A 21,836-nucleotide genomic window follows, 5' to 3' on the forward strand; every position below is an offset into this window, starting at 1 on the left:
CAGGGCCCTGAGTTCACATGGTGTGAGTAGGCTAGGCATATTTGAAGATTGTAGAGTAACAGGATAACTAGGGAGCTCAAATGTGGCAAACTAGAGAGAGATGAGCATATGCCGGAAATTCTAGAATGTTCTAAGAAGGAATGGTATCAACCTAAATGCCTAAATACACTAGTGTTTCACGTTGTGGAATACCATGAAATGTAGCACTTCACTCTAAAAACAGAGAATATAGCCACAAATTAAAGAACAGGCTTTGGGGACGCTTGGGTGGCTCAGTCAGTTAAGCAGCCTGCATTGGCTCAGGTCATGATCTCATGGTCCTTGAGTTTGAGCCGTGCACTGGGCTCTGTGCTAACAGCTCAGAGCCTGGAGCCTGCTTTGGATTCTGTGTCTCCCTCTTTCTCTGCCCCTCACCAGCTCACACACTCTCTCTCTCTCTCTCTCTCTCTCAAAAATAAATAAATGTTTAAAAAAAAAAAACAACAACAAAACAGGCTTTGTATGTATTGTATGGAAACTGCTAATGTTTTTGTATTTCTTTGATATTTTTCTCCACATTCTTTTTTCTCTTTTTCTATGACTTACACATTTTTTACAGGTTATTTATTTATTTTGAGAGAGAGAATGTGTGTGAGAGAGAGAGAGAGAGAGAGATTGAAAGAGAGAGGGAATCTCAAGTAGGCTCCACACTGTCAGTGCAGAGCCTGATGCAGGGCTCGAACTCACGAATTGTGAGATCATGACCTGAGCCAAAGTTGGACGCTTAACCAACTGAGCCACCCAGGTCCCCTCTACAATTTATATTAAATAGATTTTGGTGTACCTGGATCCACCTTTCATATTTCTTATTTTTTCTTATATGGTCCATCTCTTTTGAAAATTCCCTATTTTTACAGATCTTCTAAACTTTGTCCCCTGAAGTCATTAATTTCATCTTCAGCTGCATCCATCATGTTTTTCAGTCCCTCTGCTGAATTTTCTTTCAGCTATCCTTTGTTGTTGTTGTTGTTCTTTGCTCCTTTTTCTTTGTGGCTTCTTCTGCAAAGATGCAGGATTACCTTGAGTGAAGATGCGCTATCGCCTGGAAAAGTCTCTGAGGAGATTACTGAGAATTTGCTAGAAGTTGCCTTCTGGTTCCCAAGTTGTCTCTGTTTTCTCTGCAGCTGTTGTTCTGTGTTGATCTTGTTCCTTCGCGTTCGTGCTCCTAGTTTACTGTAAATATTTGGAGACCGTGGGTTGGTCGCCGTTAGGAGTGAAGAAGCAGGTTGTTGATTTTGGCTGCTCTCCCCTTCAGCTGTGGTGTCTGTGTCTGTATCCGCCCTGTCTCCCGCTGGGAGAATTCGCTGGAGCACTGGGTCGGGCAGAGTATGCCACTGCAGGTGGTGGGACAGACTGGGACCTCCCGCCTCCCTGTAGGATAAGGGTTCCTGGGGATGGAGCGCTTCGGTGTAATTCTCACCGCAGCTCTGCTGCTTTTTTCCTTTTGTTTCCTTCTCTGTCTCTTGTGTGCATTGGGGTTATCGCAGTCTTGCCCCACCTTCTTGTTAGGGTCCAAACCCACAGTCTTTAAGCTTGCTCTGACGGGAAGATCCTTTCTGCCCAGGGAGCGGTTTTTTGGGCCGGTCAGGGTGAAGATGTGGCTGCCGCCAGCTCCTGTGTGTTGGCCTGTGTGTGGCAGTTAGAAAGGAAAGAAGAGGGAGAAAGTCAACTCGACTTCTTGGCACACGGGCTTTGATTAATTGTCCTGATTGTCTCCTCTGGTGACCGTTCCTGCAGAGCTCTCCTGGGGCAGCCAGCTCTTGGCTCCTGGGCTCCAGGCCTGTGTGTGGTTTGGGTCTCAGTTCCCTCAGTTCTGGCTTCTATCATGATGATCCCACCCTCTCTCCATCTTCCAGGAATTTGACAGAATCTCTGATTTTCTTCCATTCTCAGCCCTGTTGTGGGTTTACTCCCCTTTGTTCAGCTCTATTGTTATTTCAGTGGGGATTTGGGGTGGGAGGGAGCGGGAGGGACTATAAATACTTGTGTTCAGTGCACTACCCAATGTAAAAAACATTTTCAGTAAACAGAATTTTAAGTATCGCAGACGGGAACCAGGTGGTGAAGCCAGTTCGTTCCTTTGAAAACGTTACCTCCTTCAAAAAAAAAAAAAAAATCAACGAGAGAAACGGTGAGGGAGAAATGACAGGCTTTTAGCCGAATGTTTTGCTTCCTTTTGGAAGCTCATCCCACCTTCCTTCTTTCAGATCTTGAATGTCACCATGGGTGCTTCCAGGCCGGTTCCTCGGCGGGGCCCGGTGAATATCATCTTTGCGGTCAGAGGCGCACAGGGGTTTTTGAACGGGACGGAAGTGAGCCAGCTGCTCAGGAACTTGAGCGTGGTGGAGTTCAGTTTCTACCTGGGATACCCAGTGCTCCAGATTGCTGAACGTGAGTACTGCTGTTGCCTGAATCCCTGGGGAAGTGACCACGGATATTTTCGTTGCTGGACCTCTTCTTTTCACTTGAAATATTTGGCTGAAATCCAGACTATAAATCAGCTAAAATTGGAGCTTCTCAGAGTCAAGGCAGGGTCCCCAGAGCCCTCCTCACCCTCAGGCCTGGGTGTAGTATTGTCTTTTGAGAGTAACCTGGGCTGTTAAAGATGAAGACAGTTCTGGAAAAGGTGAAGCCCAGAGGCACAGAGAGCAGACCTGTGGTTGCCAGGGGTGATGGGTGGGAGGGAAGCTAGACAGCAAGAGAGTAGCAGAAGGCAATTTGGGGGGGGGGGGGCTGATGTGCCTGTTCTGTTCTTTATGGTGGCGGTGGTTATGCAAGTTTGTGCGTTTGTCCAAAGCCATAAAACTGTATCCTAAAAAAGAGTAAAATTTACTGCATGTACGTGTAAAACTGAAAAAAAAAAACAAACCAGGAATAATAAACAACACCAAACAAAACCTTTCTTCCTGGCTGAAGCAGTTAGATTCACGGTGCAAATGGAGTAGGGGTGGGGGTGGGGAAAACGTTTACTTCAAAAAAACAGCAGATTCCAGAGTTGAAGTCAGGCAAAAAAAAAAAAAACCCACATCAAATTCTTTTTCAGAATGGAACAGCCAAATGGTCTAAGGACCTTTCTGTGTTTTAGTGTGCTGTTAATTAAATTAGAAAGAGTAACTTATCAAATGCAAGAGCAGGCAGGGAGAGAATTGTTCTTTACAAATAGCACCTTTCAGTTCTGTGCAGTGCAGGTAGGGATAAAATAATAAGTATGTGGGACAGCCGGGGTGCCCTGGGACTATCCCAGGCAAGCCAGGACATAGGGACCCTGAGTCATTGTTGGGAAAGCCTAGGGCCCTGGGGAACACAGTGTGAAAAACCATTGCTCTGGAACAATGAGATTTCAAGGGGACCTTGTGGGCGGGCTCTCTCTGTGAAGCACTGTCCACAGTGTCAGTCAAACAAGCCTTCTATTTCTTTCTCTGTGTCTTTCTCCTGGAGACTCTCATGCTCAGAAACTGCATATTGTCTGTGCCTTCACACCAGTCTGGCATCTTGTTCTTCCATATTTTGCGCTCGGTAGTATAGGAAAGTCAGTGTGCTGTGACTTACCGGGTACTCTCTAGACTTACCTTTCTGATGGTTGCAAACCTGCTTTTTACAGATTTCCCTCCTTTTCTTTTTATAGCCTTCCAGTACCCACAGCTCAACTTATCCCAGCTGCTGAAGTCCTCTTGGGTGAGAACAGGTATATTTAACTTACATAATGTTTTGGAAACTGTAAGAATAAAAAAGTCTGTGCGGGCGTATTGAGCGCGATACTGCCTTTCTTGTTTCCGAGTCCTAAATTCAGGGCATAATGTACCTTAAATTCCTGGCAAAGAATGAATGAGAAAGGAATTCGGATTCAGCTGTGGGAATGCGCCCCACTGAGTTATGGCACAAAAAAGAATTGGCTTTCTTTAAAACTCATACGTCAGGTCCGGGGGAACGTCTATCAAGAATTGACCGTCTTCTGATCCAGAACAGGATGAGGTTCCAAAGCAAGGATTTCTTTTTTTCTAAAAAGCCTTATTTATTTGGTTGTATGAGGATGAAAGCTTGGTGAGCAAGTAAGAAGCTTTTTTGTTTTGTTTTTGGTTTGTTTTTTTTTTTTAAGAAGCTTTTTTAAAAGTTGTGTGGGCCTGGGTCAGATATTTATAGCTGTGGCATTGCAGATAAAGGCTTTCTAACTGGGTAATCAAAGTGTAAGAGGTGGTTACACCCTCACTGTGCGCCCAGCATGTGAGCGGCACAGTAAGTAACTGGTCGGGGGGACGAAGCATGTACAGTGGTCATGGTCACAACTTATGGGTTCTCGGTACCTGCAGACCCTCCTCGCTTCACATACAACAGCCCGTGTAAAGGCTCCACCTCTTTGATAGTACAGTGGCACCATTTTCCAGATACTTTCCTTTTCATTTTAGTTTTTTAGAGAGACAGAGAGCAAGCAGGGGAGGGGCAGAGAGAAAGAGACACATAGAGTCTGAAGCAGTCTCCAGGCTCTGAGCTGTCGGCACAGAGCCCAATGCAGGGCTCGAACCCACGAACTGCGACATCATGACCTGAGCTGAAGTCAGACATTTAACGGACTGAGCCACCCAGGCGCCCCTCCAGATAATTTTCAAAGCACTTAAGGGACTTGTCTGTGGTCCTGTCTCAGAGCAGATTTGAGCCAGTTCTGGTTGAAAAGCACACGCCTTTTTCCCCTGTAATGCGCCGACCAGCCCGTTATCTGTTCGATAATCTTGTTTATGGCAGATGGTTTAAGGCAGGCACCCTTCTCTCTTGGGTCAGTTTACGAGTCTAAGTCTTGAGTCAAGATAACATATGAACTCAGACCATTTCCAGAAGTTTTGAAATAAGTGCAAATAAAATGTTTGATCTTGTGTGGGAGTTCTTAGCTCCAAAGCTCTTCCACTGCTGAGTTCCTGGGACTTGTGGCCACCAGTTTGTGTAGCACTTGGAGCTTGGAGCTGTAAATGAGACCTCTGAGCAGCCCTTCCTGGCTCCCCGTGACCCTGTCCACATTCCCTTTTTCTCCTCTTAGTGTGTCCTCCCTAGGGACTGGCACTCTATAGCAACCCTATGTTAACATCTCCTGCACACGCACCCATTTTTCCTCCACTGCTAACTTGTTTTGGCGCCTGCATGTGTTTTGTTTTGTGAATGTAGTTCTCCTGGGCGTTGTCGAGAAGCAGCTCCAGAATGAAGTGTTTCAGGCTGAGATGGAACGCAAACTGGCTCAGCTGCTCAGCGAGGTGTCCACCCGGAGGCGGATGTGGAGAAGGGCCACCATCGCTGCCGGGAACAGCATCGTGCAGGTACTCTGAGAAGGCCAAGGGAGGAGGGGCGGAGGGGGGAGGCGCTGTCTAAAAACACGCTGTGTTTTCATGCAAATGGAAAGTGCCGTGAGAAAATTCTCATTTAGACTGGTGGCAGTATCAGGTAGCGGCTGAACGTGGGAGCATTTCAGTTCAACTAGCGTCTAGACAAATAGACCCCGTGGGGAGCAGAGGAAAGGAAGTGTGTCACTGGGTTGCCCTGCCATCAGGTGACCTTATTTGCCGAGTAGTTTTTTAATTACCAAAAATGTCCATTTTATGCAGTGGAAGTATTATTAATAGCATCCGCGCTGTAAATCATCCAGTTGGAAGAGACCTTAAGCCATCGGAGAGAGGAGAATTTTGTGCCCTCTCTGCAGGCACTTCATCCTTCCTGCCTCCTGTCAACCGTGGTTGTTTCGTATTACCCAGTGGTCTTCACTTTTTTTTTTTTAATTGAAGCAAAATTGATAGGTACCATTATATTAGTTTCAGGGGTGCAAGATAATGATTGGATATTTGCATACACTCCATCGTGACCGCCACAGTAAGTCTAGGTACCTGCCATCTGTCACCATACGTCTCATTTTGTAAACTAGCAGAAAGGTTATGAATGACAGAACCGAGAAATGATCTGTGAAGAAATTCACACGCTCACAGAGAGTCGGAGGTTCGGGCTGTAATTTATTCCCATCTCAATGTGAATTATGTTATTTTTGGATTTTTTTTTTCTTTTTCGACTGCTGACTTACAGAGCTAGCAAGCTGGGATATTTAGAGCCATGGCATTGCAGAGACAGGAGAGTGGGATGAGACCCAGAAGTGCAGGGGCAGAGAGGTGGGTGGTTTGGAGGCAACAGAGAGGAAGGTGCACAGCTGGACCTGGGGTGGGGGACGACGGGGGGGGGGGGGTGCCTTGAGCTGGCATCATTGCTCTGTCACCCTCTTAGCAAGTTTTGCCCATAAGCACAGTTCTTGATTCCCCTCCCCAGAGTGGTTTCCTTGTCAGGTGCAGTAGAGTATAGAGAAAGTTTTAAAAACTAATACAACATTGAGAGTAATATTAAATAAGCAGAAAATAAAAAATTAAAATGACACGTAAAAAGCCTTGCCCTATTTAGCAGCCCTGGCTTCACAGAGCTCAAGGTCTTGGTGGAGGTTAATTTATGCACATAAAACAGTTATAGAGCACCATTGTAGACTCTGGGTCTGAAGTTCTCTCTTGTCCAGCAAGAGAGCCGATGGAGGATTAAAATGAGAGAGAGGCTAATGTCCGGGAGGAGACAAGAGCCCGGAGTAAGGGTTTTTGCTCCGTTTTTATTAGGATCAGAAGGCTTATAAGCGTGATGGATGTGCACAAAGAGACAATGAAACCGTGAACATTAACTCATGGGTATGAGGGAAAAGGGGTTTTCGAAGATAGACAGTGTTAAGGGTTTTGGTCAATATAAAACAAAATCCTGGTGCTGGGCATATGATTGTTTACTGCGGGCATGAGGCACCAAGGTGTGTTTAGCTAGCTAGCCTAGGGGACAAGAGGGACACAGCATGCCACCTCAGGGTCAACATGGCACCTTTCTTTTGCTAATGGCACCTTTCTTTTGCTACTTAGCTCTGCTCTGGGCAACTTAGCCCTGCTGCGGTCTGTAGCCCCGCTTACCTATTTTGGTCCTTCCTTGCTGTGAAAGCAGCTTTCTGCTGTTGTACTAAGTTGGGGGGCGTTTCCTCCCTGAATACCTAATCTTGTTTACCTGATTTTGGATGCTTTCATCCTGAGGCTTCCTGTTCCTATATGCCCTGTTAACCCATAGGTGCAAGCTCAGGGAATTCCTAAGCTTATTCCCCACAGAGCACCACAAAGCTGCATAATGAGGTGCTACTTTCATTGTGCAAGTTCCCTAAGGTAGGAATATGAGATTTGTGGGAGCCAAGCCACATGGCCAGTGGTGCCATCTGATGGATTAAGTAGAGGCCTGCCCGACATCTCGTCCCCCTTAGAGTGACACAGTGTGAAGATGTGTGGACAAGGGTTCATCTACAGTAGTGTAGGACTCTTCATCAAAATCTAATCTGCAAAAGTGAAAGTATTAAAACTACCTAAATGTCCTGCAGTTGGAGAACGAGTAAATAAATTACAGTGAATCTTCTCATGTTGGAATGTTATGTAGCCGGTGTCATTTTTTAAAAATTATTGAGTGATATAGAGAAATGCTCAAGTGAAGAGAGACTACCAAAGAATGTCTGTACTCTCATCCAAATATTAATATAAAACCTATGCAAAAAATGGCAATATGCCAGAATGTTGGCAGTGATTTTCTTTGGTTGGTTGAATTTCAGGTGATTTTCATTTTGTTCTTTATACTTTTTGTGTGTTTTTCAAAATTTCACAGTGAGCATATAATTTGTAGAGTAAACATGTGACTTGAATCAGAAAATAATTTAAAAAATGAAATTGAAAATGTTGCCCCAAATGATGGCCACGTTGTACTGTGGTTGTATGGATTCCAGATATGAATCTGGTAAGTCATCTAGAAAGGATGCTAGAATTAGAGTCTACTGATCGTTGCTTTCAGACTGAATAAGCTTATAGAATCTTTAATTATGTACCCAAGTAGATGGGTACCTGGTTTCTGCAAGAAAAACCCATTTCCGAAATGTATCAGAACTTTTCAGTGTAATAAACAGGCATGCAGATAGTGACACAGGTGGGTATAATCTCCTTGCTTTTCAGTAGCCCTTTGATAGTCTTCCACTCTAAAGGCTAATAAAAATTAATCACTACAGCCCAGTTCCGGGGAGGAGGAGGTGGTTAGGGAATAGAAGTGGTCAGGGAATTAGCCTAGAAATCGCAAACAAAGGGCAGGATAGATGAGCCCTTCTCAGGATGGAGAGGTATAAAGAACAGATTCTTCAGGGATGAGAGTTTGGACCTGTGTTGTTAAGGAGCTTATAAATAATCTGAAAGAAGGCATTCACAGTGAAATCATGAAATGGTTGATTTGCCAGAAGTTTCCGGTGATGAGGGAGGAGTCTAGCAGCCAAGTCCAGAACACGGGGCAGTATTACAATTCTGCACACGTGGCTGGCCAAGTAGCAGCTGCATTTTGCCAGTTGCAAACGTAGAGACCAAACATTCAAGTTGTCTGTCTAAAATAGAGGGCTTGGACTCATTGTTGGCATTTCCCCAGGACATCAGTCGTGCAGTTTGCTGGAGTCTAAAGGGGCAGCGAAATTGTTGCATATTATTAAGAGAAACAGCAACAAAATAGAAAGGTATATTTGTATAAAGCTGATATAGGAGGTACACAGATTCCGAAGTCCTAATGTGAAAGGACTACCTTTAACACCTGAGAGATAGCAATTTTGGGACAAATCAAAGTACTGTTTGACCTAGGAGATTGTGAATTTAAGCATGGCTTTCTAGCTTGATTGAGATATAATTGACATATGACACTGTATAGGTTTAAAGTGTATCACGTCATGACTTGATGTATGTATATACTGCAAAATGATTACCACAGTAAAATTAGTTAACACATTCATTACTCACATAGTTCCCTTTTTTGTGTATGTGGTGAGAATTTTTAAGATCTACACTCTGAGCAACTTTCAAGTATATAATACAGTATTGTTAATTAGGGTCACTGTGCTGTGCATTGGACACCTGGAACTTATTTATCTTGTCGCTGAAAGTTTGTACCCTTTGTCCACCATCACCCATTTCTCCCACCCCCTGCCCCTGGCAACTACCATCTACTGTCTGTTCTTGTGAATCTGGCTTTTTTAGATTCCACATATAAGTGAGATCATACAGTATTTGTCTTTCTGTGTCTGACTTATTTTGCTTTGTATAATGCCCTCATGGTCCATCCATATTGTTGCAAATGGCAGGATTTCCTTCTTTCTTGTCACTGAATAATGTTCCATTTGTGTGTGTGTGTGTGTGTGTGTGTGTGTGTGTGTGTGTGTGTCACATCACATCTTCTTTATTCATCCAGAGGTGGACACTTAGGTCGCTTCCATGTCTTGGCCATTGTAAGTAATGCTGCCGTGAACAGGGGTGTTCAGATATCTTTTCAAGATTTTGTGGATTTCATTTCCTTTGGCTATGTATCTGGAAGTGGGAGACCTGGATCATATTGTAGTTCCATTTTAATTTTTTTGAGGAACCTCCCTACTGTTTTCCACAATGGCTGCACCATTGTACATTCCCACCAGCCATGCATAAGGGTCCCCTTTCCTCTACTTCCTGATCAGCACTCATCTATTATCTTTCTGATACTATTCTAACAGGTGTGAGGTGATACCTCATTGTGGTTATGATTTGCATTTCTCTGATGATTAGTGATGTTTACCTTTTCATATAATTGTTGGCCATATGTATATCTGTTTTGGAAAAATGTCTATTCAGATCTAATGCCCATTTTTTTTTAATTTTATTTTTTATTTTTATTGTTTTGGATTTTACATCCAAATTAGTTAGCATATAGTGCAACAATGATTTCAGGAGTAGGTTCCTTAGTGCCCCTTACCCATTTAACCCATCCCCCCTCCCACAACCCCTCCAGCAACCCTCAGTTTGTTCTCCATATTCATGAGTCTCTTCTGTTTTGTCCCCCTCCCTGTTTTTATATTATTTTTGTTTCCCTTCCCTTATGTTCATCTGTTTTGTCTCTGAAAGTCCTCATATGAGTGAAGTCATATGATTTTTGTCTTTCTCTGACTAATTTCACTTAGCATAATCCCCTCCAGTTCCATCCTCCAGTTGCAAATGGCAAGATTTCATTCTTTTTGATTGCCGAGTAATACTCCATTGTATGTATGTACATACATACATACATACACCACATCTTCTTTCTTTTTTTTTTTTTTTAATTTTTTACTGTTTATTTATTTTTGAGACAGAGAGAGACAGAGCATGAACGGGGGAGGGTCAGAGAGAGGGAGACACAGAATCCGAAACAGGCTCCAGGCTCCGAGCTGTCAGCACAGAGCCCGACGTGGGGCTCGAACTCACGGACCGCGAGATCACGACCTGAGCCGAAGTCGGCCGCCCAACTGACTGAGCCACGCAGGCACCCCACACCACATCTTCTTTATCCATTCATCCATCGATGGACATTTGGGCTCTTTCCATACTTTGCTATTGTTGATAGTGCTGCTATAAACATGGGGGTGCATGTGTCCCTTCGAAATAGCACACCTGTATCCTGTGGATAAATGCCTAGTAGTGCAGTTGCCGGGTCGTAGGGTAGTTCTATTTTTAGTTTTTTGAGGAACCTCCATACTGTTTTCCAGAGTGGCTGCATCAGCTTGCATTCCCACCAACAATGCAAAAGAGATCCTCTTTCTCCGCATCCTTGCCAACATCTGTTGTTGCCTGAGTTGTTAATGTTAGCCATTCTGACAGGTGTGAGGTGGTATCTCATTGTGGTTCTGATTTGTATGTCCCTGATGATGAGTGACGTTGAGCATTTTTTCATGTGTCAGTTGGTCATCTGGATGTCTTCCTTGGAGAAGTGTCTATTCATGTCTTTTGCCCATTTCTTCACTGGATTATTTTTTTTTTTGAGTATTGAGTTTGATAAGTTCATTATAGATTTTGGATACTAACCCTTTATCTGATATGTCATTTGCAAATATCTTCCCCCATTCTGTCGGTTGCCTTTTAGTTTTGCTGATTGTTTCCTTCGCAGTACAGAAGCTTTTTATTTTGATGAGGTCCCAGTAGTTCATTTTTGCTTTTGTTTCCCTTGCCTCTGGAGATGTGTTGAGTAAGAAGTTGCTGCGGCCAAGATCAAAGAGGTTTTTGCCTGCTCTCTCCTCGAGGATTTTGATGGCTTCCTGTCTTACATTGAGGTCTTTCATCCACTTTGAGTTTATTTTTGTGTGTGGTGTAAGAAAGTGGTCCAGGTTCATTCTTCTGCATGTCGTTATCCAGTTTTCCCAGCACCATTTGCTGAGGAGGCTGTCTTTATTCCATTGGATATTCTTTCCTGCTTTGTCAAAGATTAGTTGGCCATACGTTTGTGTGTCCATTTCTGGGTTCTCTATTCTGTTCCGTTGATCTGAGTGTCTGTTCTTGTGCCATAATGCCCATTTTTAAATCAGAGTTTTTTTGTGTTTTTTGCTGCTGAGTTGTTTGAGTTCCTTATATATTTTGGTTATTAACCCCTTATCAAATATTTGATTTGTGCATAATTTCTTCCATTCTGTAGGTTGCCTTTTCATTTTGTTGAATCTTTTTTTCCTTTTTTGCTGTGCAGAAGTTTTTAAGTTTGATAAAGTCCGCTTGTTTATTTTTTGCTTTGTAGCTTGTGCTTTCATCGTTATATCCAGAAAATCATTGCCAAGAACAGTGTCAAGGAGCCTTGCCCTTATGTTTTATTCTAGGAGTTATGTGGTTTCAGGTCTTACATTTAAATCTTTCCATTGGAGTTAATATTTGTGAGGGGCCCACTTTCATTCTTTTGGATGTGAATACACAGTTTTCCCAGCACCATTTATTGAAAAGACCATCTCTTCCCCATTGAGTATTCTTGGCTCCTTTGTCACCATGGTCCTCTGTGGTTCCATATGAATTTTAGGATTGTTTTCTATTTCTAAATGCCACTGGAATTTTGACGGCAATAGACGGCACCTATAGATGGCTTTGGATAATATGGATGCTTTAACAATGTTAATTATTCCAATCCACGAACACAGGATATCTTTCTATTTATTTGTGTCTTTAGTTTCTTTGATCAGCATCTTATATTTTCAGTGCACAGATTTTTTTTTTTAATTTTTCAGTGTTTATTTTATTTTTGAAAGAGAGCAAGAGACCACAAGCAGGGGAAGGGCATAGAGAGGGGGACAGAGGAGCCAAAGCAAGCTCCGTGCTGACAGCAGAGGAGCCTGATGTGGGGCTTGAACTTATGAACCATGAGATCGTGATCTGAGCCGAAGTTGGGTGCTTAACTGAGTGAGCCACCCAGCTGCCCCTCAGTGTACAGATTTTCTAATTCCTTGGTTCAGTTTATTCCTTAGTATTTTATTATTTTTGATGCTGTTGTGAATGGGATTGTTTTATTTATTGTTTTTTCAGATACCTTATTGTTGATGCATAAAAACATAACAGATTTTCATGTATTAATTTTGTATCCTGTAACTTTACTGCATTCATTTATTCTAATAGTTTTTTTTTTTTTTTGGTGGAGTCTTTAGGGTTTTCTATATATAATATCATGTCATCTGTAAATAGTGATAAATTTTACTTCTTTCTTTCTGATTTGGATGCCTTTTATTTCTTTTTCTTGCCTAATTGCACTGGCTAGGACTTCCAGTACTGTGTTGAATAGGAATAGTGAGAGTAGGCACTCTTGTTTCTGATCTTATAGGAAAAACTTTCAACCTTATACCACTATGTTAGCTGTGGGTTTGTCATATATGGCCTGTAGTATGTTGAGGTATTTTCTTCTACACTTAATTTGTTGAGAGTTTTTATCATTAATGGATATTGAGTTTTGTCATATACTTTACCTACATCTTTTGAGATGATCATATGATTTTTATCTTTCATTTTTTTATGTGATATATCACACTTACTGATTTGCATATGTTGAACCATCCTTGTATCTCAAGGATGAATCCCACTTGATCACGGTGCATGATCTTTTAAAAAAAAATTTTTTTTTTAATGTTTGTTTATTTTTGAGAGAGAGACAGAGAGAGAGAGAGACAGAGCATGAGCCTGAGCATGAGCAGGGGAGGGGCAGAGAGAGAGAGGGAGACAGAATCTGAAGCAGACTCCAGGCTCCAAGCTGTCAGCACAGAGCCTGATGTGGGGCTCAAACTCATGAAATGTGAGATAATGACCTGAGCCAAAATCAGTCTCTTAACTGACTGAGCCACCCAGGTGCCCTGGTGCATTATCTTTTTAATGTGCTGTTGCATTTGGTTTGCTAGCAATATATTTTGTTGAGAATTTTTACATCTAATTCATCAGAGATAGTGGCCTGTAGTTTTCTTTCTTTCTGTTCTTTCTTTCTTCCTTTCTTTCTTCCTTTCTTTCTTTTTTTCTTTTCTTTTCTTTTCTTTTCTTTTCTTTTCTTTTCTTTTCTTTTCTTTTCTTTTCTTTTCTTTTCTTTTCTTTTCTTTCCTCCTTTCCTCCTTTCCTCCCTTCCTCCCTCCCTCACCCCCTCCCTCCCTCCCTCCCTCCCTCCCTCCTTCTTTCTTTCTTTCTTTCTTTCTTTCTTGCTTGCTTGCTTGCTTGCTTGCTTTCTTGCTTTCTTTCTTGCTTTCTTTCTTTCGTAGTACCCTTATTGGAGTTTGGTATCAGGGTATTACTGGTCTCATAAAATGAGTTTGGGAATGTTCCCTTCTCTTTATTGTTTTGGAAAATTTTGAGAAGGATTAGCATTAATAGTTCAAATGTTTGGTGGGATTCGTCAGTGAAACCATCTGGTCCTGGGCTTTTTTTGTTGGGAAGTTTTTGATTACTGATTCAATCTTCTCAGTCCTTATTGGTCTGTTCACATTTTCTGTTTCTTTGTGATTCAGTCTCAGTAGGTCATGTGTGTTTATCCATTGCTTCTAGGTTATCCAATTTGTTGGTGTATAATTTATGGTATTCTCTTACGATCCTTTGTATTTCTGTTATCTATTGCAGTGTCTCCTATTTTATTTATAACTTTCATTTAAGTCCTTTTGTTTGTTAGTCTCACTGAAGATTTGTCAATTTTATCTTTTTAGAGCCAACTCATAGTTTTGTTCACTTTTCCTATTCTCTATTTTATTTATTTCTGTTCTAAACTTTATTATTTTCTACTTTCTGCTAACTTTGGGCTTAGGTGTTGTCTTTTTCCTTCCTTCCTTCCCTCCTTCCTTCCAGTTCCTGGAGGTGTAAAGCTAATTTTTATTTGAGATCTTTCTTTTTTCTTGATGTATGTGTTTATAGCTATAAACTTTCCTCTTAAATTGCTTTTCCTGTATCCCATAAGTTTGTGGTATGTTGTGTTTCTTTCATTTGTCTCAAGATACTTTTTAAATTTCCCTTTTGATTTCTTCTTTGGTCTATTGGTGTTTTCAGGAGTGTGCTGTTTAATTTCCCTGTATTTGTGAAATTTCCAGCTTTTCTCCTATTATGGATTAGTTTCATACCATTGGGGTCAGAATAGACACTTGATATCATTTCTGTCTTCTTGAATTTGTTGAGACTTGTTTTGTGGCCCAACATATGGTATCCTAGAAAATGTTTCACGTGTGCTTGAGAAGAATGTGTATTCACTTCTATTGATACTGGATGGAATGCTCTGTAAATGTCTGTTAGGTTCCTTTAGTCTATAGTGTTGCTCAAATCTGCTATTTCCTTATGATTCTCTGTCTGGATGATCTATTTATCACTGAGAGTGGGATGTTAAAGAATTTGTGAGATTTATCATCTTGAGAGCAGTGGTCCTCAAGTGAGGGTGATTTTGCTGCCCCCATCCCCTGCCATGTAGGGTACAGTTGGCAATGTCTGGTGACATTTTTGTTTGTCACCACTAGTGTGGGAGGGTATGGTTACTGGTACTGGCATCTAGTGAGTGGAGGACAGTGATGCTGCTGAATATCCTGCAATACTTGGGATAGCCCCCCACTGAACCAAAATGGCAGTAGAGAAGATTGAGAAACCTCGTACCAAAAAAAAGAGAGAATCCTGATAAGATTCAAGATGAGATTGGATAGAACCAGTAATAGTTTCTGGGAACCAGGGGTGTACCTAACGGTTACGATTCACGTGGGGAGGACATTAGTGTTCTCCTATGATGTGCTGGAGCTGGTTGGTAGCAATTCTAGACTGGCTGGACTTGGCAGCCTTGCGTTCTCTGTATCCGACTTGCCCATGTGTCTCAGAGCAGACTCTGAGCAAGATGAAGCACATTTGTTATTCCGTACAGAGTAACTTTCGTTTTAACCGTCCACCTTCCCATCAAGACAGCCTCGTGGGGATTGTGGGATCCAGAATGGTGTAGCGAGCTCAGTATGAGGACTGGAATGAATCCTGAATACCACAGTCAAGATGGAGTGCCCTGAGAAAGGGTATCTGGAAACATGAGCTTTGAAAATGCTAATGGTTTCTGTTATCTTTCAGATGGTAAACGTGTCAAGGCTAGAGGGAGATGACAATCCCGTGCAGCTCATCTACTTTGTGGAGGATCAAGATGGAGAAAGACTCAGTGCAGTCAAGTCTTCAGATCTGATTAACAAGATAGATATCCAGAGAGCAGCCATTATCTTGGGTTACCGAATTCAAGGTGCTGTTGCCCAGCGTAAGTACATGAGGCATAGACCCTAAGTATTGTCAAGTATTGTCAAGCTGTGCTGTGGTCAAAAGCCAGTCTGTTTTCTGACAACGAAATCTGAATTTAAAGCACTCTTATGTGCACAGAGTAGATTTCTGTCTTAAACCCTTATTACAGGACGCTCGAGTAAGATGTCAGTTGTGCAAATTCACTCGACAAGTCCTTCTTTGTTTATTTTGTTGACTTAGCCTTCACTGCTGTTTTTCTTACCTGGCATTTTGTATCCCAAGTGTTAGAGTGAGTTCTCATAGCTTAAGTTAACTGTAATATTTCTTCCCCTGCTCCTGTACTATTTTTCTTTTAAAAATTTTGTCTTCGGTAAAATAACTTGCTTTCTCTGTATTTATTCCAAAATCTTGTCTGTCGTATTTTGAACGTTGGTGGGGACAGTTAGTCACACAGGAAGCTGGGAGGTGCCCTCTGCATTTACTGGCTTCCTTCTGAGTTTTTTAACACAAAGAAGTCCTTGATCCGTTCCCTTTTCATTGCTATTTCTCTCCCTCCCCATCCTCACAGTACTTCACAATTTAGAAAGAGGTATTTTGATATTTCTGTATTATTGTTGGAAGATACTTGGCCCCCTGGCAGTGATTGCTCTCGGTGCCTTATTTTTCAGCTCCCAGATTTTGGGTATTTAAAATGAAGGAGAAGGAGGGGCGTGGAAGAGCGTATTTCTCTAAATGTTCCCTTATGAATCAGGCTGCTATTTTAATGTGGATGTTCTTGCATTATGAGCCAGAGAGCAATCCTTGTAGGGAGCTTGGTGATATTTTCTCCCAAGGGTAAGGGGATAAGTAAGTGTTGAGAAGTAATTGAGCATCAGAGACTCTTGAAAAGGTCTTTGTAGGGAACACAGAGGAGGCAAAGGCACTTTTGAAAAATGACAGCTTCACGGCTATCCTTGATAATGGAAGATTCTTTGTGAAATCTGTACTTGTCCCTGGAAACTAAGCAGGACGAGGACTCCCGGGCACATTTTGCCTGATTCATAGATGACAGTGGAGAGAGTTTAAGCAAATAGCTGTTGGTGGTTTGTGTTTGTGTATTTCAGATACGGTTGCATGTTAGTATGTTCTGTTTCAGAGCAGTGAGAAAAAAAATAAACAAAGCTCTTAGTTTTCTTCATCTAGGACGTTTTGTATTTTATTTTATTTTATTTTATTTTATTTTATTTTATTTTATTTTATTTTTATTTTATGAGAAATAATTTAAGTTTATTTATCCATCCTGAGAGAGAGAGAGAGAGAGGCAGGCAGGCAGAGAGAGAATCTCAAGCAGGCTGTGTGCTCACAGCATTCCAGCTAAGCACTTCACTTTTGAAAAAAGATCGATGGCAATATGGTACGGGCACCTTTCCCACTACTTCCATTTGCTCTTTGCACATCTCTTTCCTCAGTTTCTTGCTAAAATCCACAGGGTAAGGATCCTAGGATTGGAAGCCTCAGCCAACGTCAGGCCCTAGGGCAGCCATAGACCCTGGTATCAGGGCCTCATTTGGTGAATTCGTGCCTCCCCCAGGGTGTTACTAGGTGAGATCCAAGGAGAGGATCCACTTGTCCCAGCTCCTCAGTTTGATTCTGTCACTCTTTCCGTATGGTCAGTTGTTTTCATGCAAAATGAGTCACATATATAGACTATATTCAGGTCAAATTCAAAAATAAGATTAACACTTTGTCCTCTTTTTCATTTCCCGCATAGCCTGTGCTCTCTCATTTGTGCTTTCTGCATAGTGCATGTGCTTCAGAGGGCTCGCTCCCTTCCCTTGTCACTCTCTCAGGGCCTAAACCCACACTTAAGCCGGCACCGGGAATGTTTGTGTTGTTACATCTTTGAGCAGAAACATTTTGATCCCATAGCACATGTTAACCATTATAGGATATGAAAAAAGCGTAAGACTTAGCCCCTGCCTGTGGAGACTGAAATGTATTGCAAGAGACAAGACTTAGAGTCATGACCATATTAATGAGTGGAGTGGCGCCATATATCAAGATAACACATTTATGTAATAAAATGCATTTTAAAATATAGTAAGGTACCGATTGCAAGGCCAAAGTAACCAGAGTAAAACAACTTAGAAAGGGAGGAAACTACTATTGTCATGGAGAGGTCTTTAGGAAGTGATCACAACGGATGAGGAGGTTGGGCAGAGGGGAGGGGGACATTTGGGTTTGGGTTGTCGGGTGATTGGAACCTGAGCTTTAAGTGGAGCTGAGACCTTTGAGAGGATGGGTGCAGAATGAAGAGGTCAAGGGCCCTGGATCAGGAGACAAGGTTAGGGAAAGGAGCTGGTGAAGGAATTAAAGGCAGAGGGGTTGAAGCCTATCCCTCCAAGATCACGTCAGATGGGAGGCTTGGCAATGGTTGGGGTGGTCAGGAGGGTGGGGAGTGGCAGATTTGGCATAAGTAAGTGGGATTTCACATAATTTAAAAATTGACATCTGGTACCTCAAATCTTGCTTTAGGGGTTTAGAGGGAGAAGCAGGTGAGGAAATTAAGGCTATGCTCACAGATTACTTGTTGGGGTTTCTGGTTTTTAGTATGGAAGCATTCCTGGAGTGAGGTTACAATGGAGCTGGTGGAACACACTGGAAGTCAGGAGACCTGGAATTAACCTAGCTCTGCCATCAGATGAGCCATGTTCCTTTAGACACGTCACCTATGTCACCATGGTCGCTAATGCATTGAGGACGTAAGAGTCTGTGTTGTGTTTGTTTACTGAGTCATGTTTCTAGCCATCAGGAGATCACAGCCTCCAACTACTTGTTTTGACCTGAAACGACAAGGACTCTCCAGGTTTCTCACAGAACAAGGCATGTTCTTCGTGTTCCTCACAGAAGGGCTGTCCAGTAAATGAGTGCAGAAGAATTAGCAAATGACCTGTCTTCTTTGTCTGCAGCCTTGGACAGAGTGAAGAGGCCGTCCCCAGAGTCCCAGAGCAGCAACCTCTGGGTCATTGTCGGTGTGGTCATTCCAGTGCTCGTGGTGACGGTGATCGTCATCATCCTCTACTGGAAACTCTGCCGCACGGACAAGTTGGACTTCCAGCCTGACACGGTGGCCAACATCCAGCAGCGTCAGAAGGTAAGGGGCGTAACCGCCCCGTGTTCACATAGGCCGTCTTACGGGCTGGGGTAGGCTGAGTTCAGGCTCTTGATACTGAAAGACAGGAGAGGGAGCTAGTAGGGACATTTTGTGGCTTTAACGGTGGTATCCCTTTGCCTCATATTTGCTTACTGGAACCCTGTTTCTTCTTAGAATTAAATATGTGCCAAGAAGATTAAGCTGTATCAAGGCTTAGGAATGTTATAAGCTCCCAGGTTGTGTGATTTTATTTATGAGATGATCACATCCATTTTTGTATGAATTCTGATCTATTTTAACCCTGGATGGCTTCAGAGAACAGGAGCTAAGGGGGGTTTTCTCAGATCTGTATCTCAATTTCGTTCATACACGGCCTCACTAGATGGTTGGTTTATTTTCCATGCACCATATTGGAAGTCCACTGTCCACCTTGATTAAGATCATGTAATCATTAAAAAATAATACTGCATGCCTTAAACATTTTAAATATACAAGTGGGTTCTTACTTGCCAATCTTTTGATATACTCTGAATCTTTTTTTCTTTTGTATTTTATTTTTGGGATTGTTGGTTTACTGAGAAGATTCTGTGTGGTTTTTCTTGTAAGAAATAACACCTCTAATGCATCAGCTGCTGTTTCCAGCTTGGGTTTCTTTAGAGAAGAGCCAGCAACCTGAGTGCAGAATTCTCTAGATTATTTTTTTTCAACACCCACTCCAAGTCTGCCATCTTTTAGAGTTAATTCACCTACCCCTAATTTGACAGCAGTGTTTTTAAAACATCTTTTTCATGTCATTCCAAAGCACTCAATTTAGTTTTTATAATAATAGCAGTTCTCACATTTATGTTTGAGTGGTTCCTGCAATGTTTGTCACATAGCAGTTTCAGAGCAAAGATATTGACTCTTAGTAAGTGTCTAGTTTTGGTTGATCTTTTCTGAGCAAAAACATGCCAAGTACCCAAGAAGAAGTCAGTAGCTGCATACGTCTAGCCCACCGTGCCAATTAGCCATTGCCAAGGGAATGGAAAATGGTAGTCCATCTACTGTGTTTATGAATGTACACCCTCTGTGGGTCTCACACATTTAGAGGGCTCATTTGACTCTAGAAGTTTGATTAAAAAAAGCAAGCAAGAGGCAGAACAAGAAGAAATAAAGGGCTGCCTGTTAGTTAGCCTTTGAAATTTATTCTGTTTGGCTGTAAGAAATGCTGCCCATTACAAACCTATACCTGCTGAAAGAAAAAAAATAAGTATTTTTTTTCTTATGAATTAACTAAAATGCAAAGCCGTGACTAAGTTAGAAGCTTATGATTATCAAATGTATTGGAAGCGTTTAAAAAATTTTTTTTTAACATTTATTTATTTTTGAGAGAGAGAGAGAGAGAGAGAGCATGAACAGGGTAGGGTCAGAGAAAGAGGGAGACACAGAATCTGAAACAGGCTCCAGGCTCTGAGCAGTCAGCACAGAGCCCGACGCGGGGCTCGAACCCACGGACCGCGAGATCATGACCTGAGCCGAAGTCGGACGCTTAACCGACTGAGCCACCCAGGCGCTCAAATGTATTGGAAGCATTTTATACACTAAGGTTCTATTTATTACCTGTCTTCATTTATTATTTACATAGTGTGCTAAGGTTGTTTTGTTGTTAGGCAAGGTAGTGGCGTGGAAAAAACCTGGAAAAAATGCTTGATGTGCTGAATCATTCATTGCGTGAATTTCATTGTGCTAAGATCAACAGTAGGTTTGGAAATGTTTTTGTTCCGGTGAAAAGAGTAATGTTACAGAGAGATTTACCCAGTATAGATGGGTATGTCGTCAGGTCTTTCATGTTCCATGTTGCCCAACATAAACACTCCCCATGGAAGCCCATCTGTCATCTGTTCCTTCATTCAACTGTCAGAGGACAACATCCCTTGAGTTCAAAACAGGATATTCCCCAAGTTTTCTCCTTCTCCTACTTTTACTTCCGAAATATTTTCGTGCCCCAGATGTTGCTATAAATCAAATGGACAGAATTTCAAATAGAACCTCCAGCCCTCGGAGTTGCCCTTTGTAGGAAGGTCTCCTGCGTGGAGGGGGCCCCTGAGGGAGTAAGTGTCTTCTGACACTGGAAGGGGGGCCAAAGCCCCGTGACATTTCAGAAGCGTGGTCTTTGTTGTGCTGGCATAGGAACCCGCTATATAGGTCTTGTCTCGTGTTTATGATAGGAAAAGGATGATCTGTGTTTAGTTTAGAAACAAATATCTCTACTTTACAACTGTTTCTTCTAAGATTTACGTGGCAGTAGTGAGGGGCCTCTAGCCCATCCCTTGGGGCAGTTTGAAAAGATGCCAGCTTCCCCTGTGACTTCAAGAGTTCTTTCTCCTTCTTGTGCTCACCCTGCCCCCCCCCCCCCGATGTTGCTGCACTGCTACTCCCCTAGATCCCCCGAGCAAATCTCAGAGCTACAAACATCTGGAAACAATAAATGTGCTGACCAAGAGTCCACACCCACTACCCCTTGTAATGAGCAAGAAACCTCTTCAGATTGGGAGTGGATTCGTTTTGACATATGATAAGAGGGAGAGACCATTCTGTCACATTTGGAGACAGGGTCTTTTTTTATTTCCACTAATTAAAAAAAACAAACCTAACGCATATCTTTCTTTTATCTGTAGTCTATTTAATCTGTAGCCCAAAGCCATCACTTTTTACTAGTATCAGAAAAACTGCAGCTTGGACCCACCTCGCCCTGTTTGAGGCTCTATTTAAAGACATGGATGGCATTGGCTAGATGCTGCTGATCCCATGGAAGCTTGTTCCTTCTGATGGGGTAGTCCATACTCTGTTGTTGGCGTGGGACCATGGTTCCTGACCTGTGGGCACTGTGGGCAGCCAGAGGGAGCTGCTTCAGTCACTGCTTATCCGGTCACCCAACACCCAGCCTTTGCTCTGAGCCAAGCAGGGCCAGGCTGGGTCACAAGTCCAGATGACATGCAATCCCTGCCTTCGAGGCCTTTAGTAAGAGAGGACAAGTGACCCAGACACTGACACATTGCAGCCTAAGTCTGTCCAGGCTGCCACGGAAGCAGGGAGGAGGGGCAGCTACCCCA

The 21,836-nt window shown here is 42.5% G+C and overlaps 1 protein-coding gene across 1 annotated transcript in view; it reads left to right on the top strand.

Annotated features, from left to right (window-relative positions):
• Nucleotides 1-21,836, top strand: part of KIAA1549 (KIAA1549 ortholog) — a 151,092-nt gene that overhangs the window by 68,811 nt on the left and 60,445 nt on the right. The window contains exons 8-12 of the mRNA XM_053217785.1: nucleotides 2,247-2,430; nucleotides 3,665-3,724; nucleotides 5,191-5,339; nucleotides 15,453-15,630; nucleotides 18,560-18,744. Of these exons, the coding sequence (XP_053073760.1) occupies nucleotides 2,247-2,430; nucleotides 3,665-3,724; nucleotides 5,191-5,339; nucleotides 15,453-15,630; nucleotides 18,560-18,744 (756 nt within the window). The remainder of the gene's footprint in view (nucleotides 1-2,246; nucleotides 2,431-3,664; nucleotides 3,725-5,190; nucleotides 5,340-15,452; nucleotides 15,631-18,559; nucleotides 18,745-21,836) is intronic.

The sequence above is a fragment of the Acinonyx jubatus genome, chromosome A2 (assembly GCF_027475565.1).
Source record: "Acinonyx jubatus isolate Ajub_Pintada_27869175 chromosome A2, VMU_Ajub_asm_v1.0, whole genome shotgun sequence".
NCBI lineage: Eukaryota > Metazoa > Chordata > Mammalia > Carnivora > Felidae > Acinonyx > Acinonyx jubatus.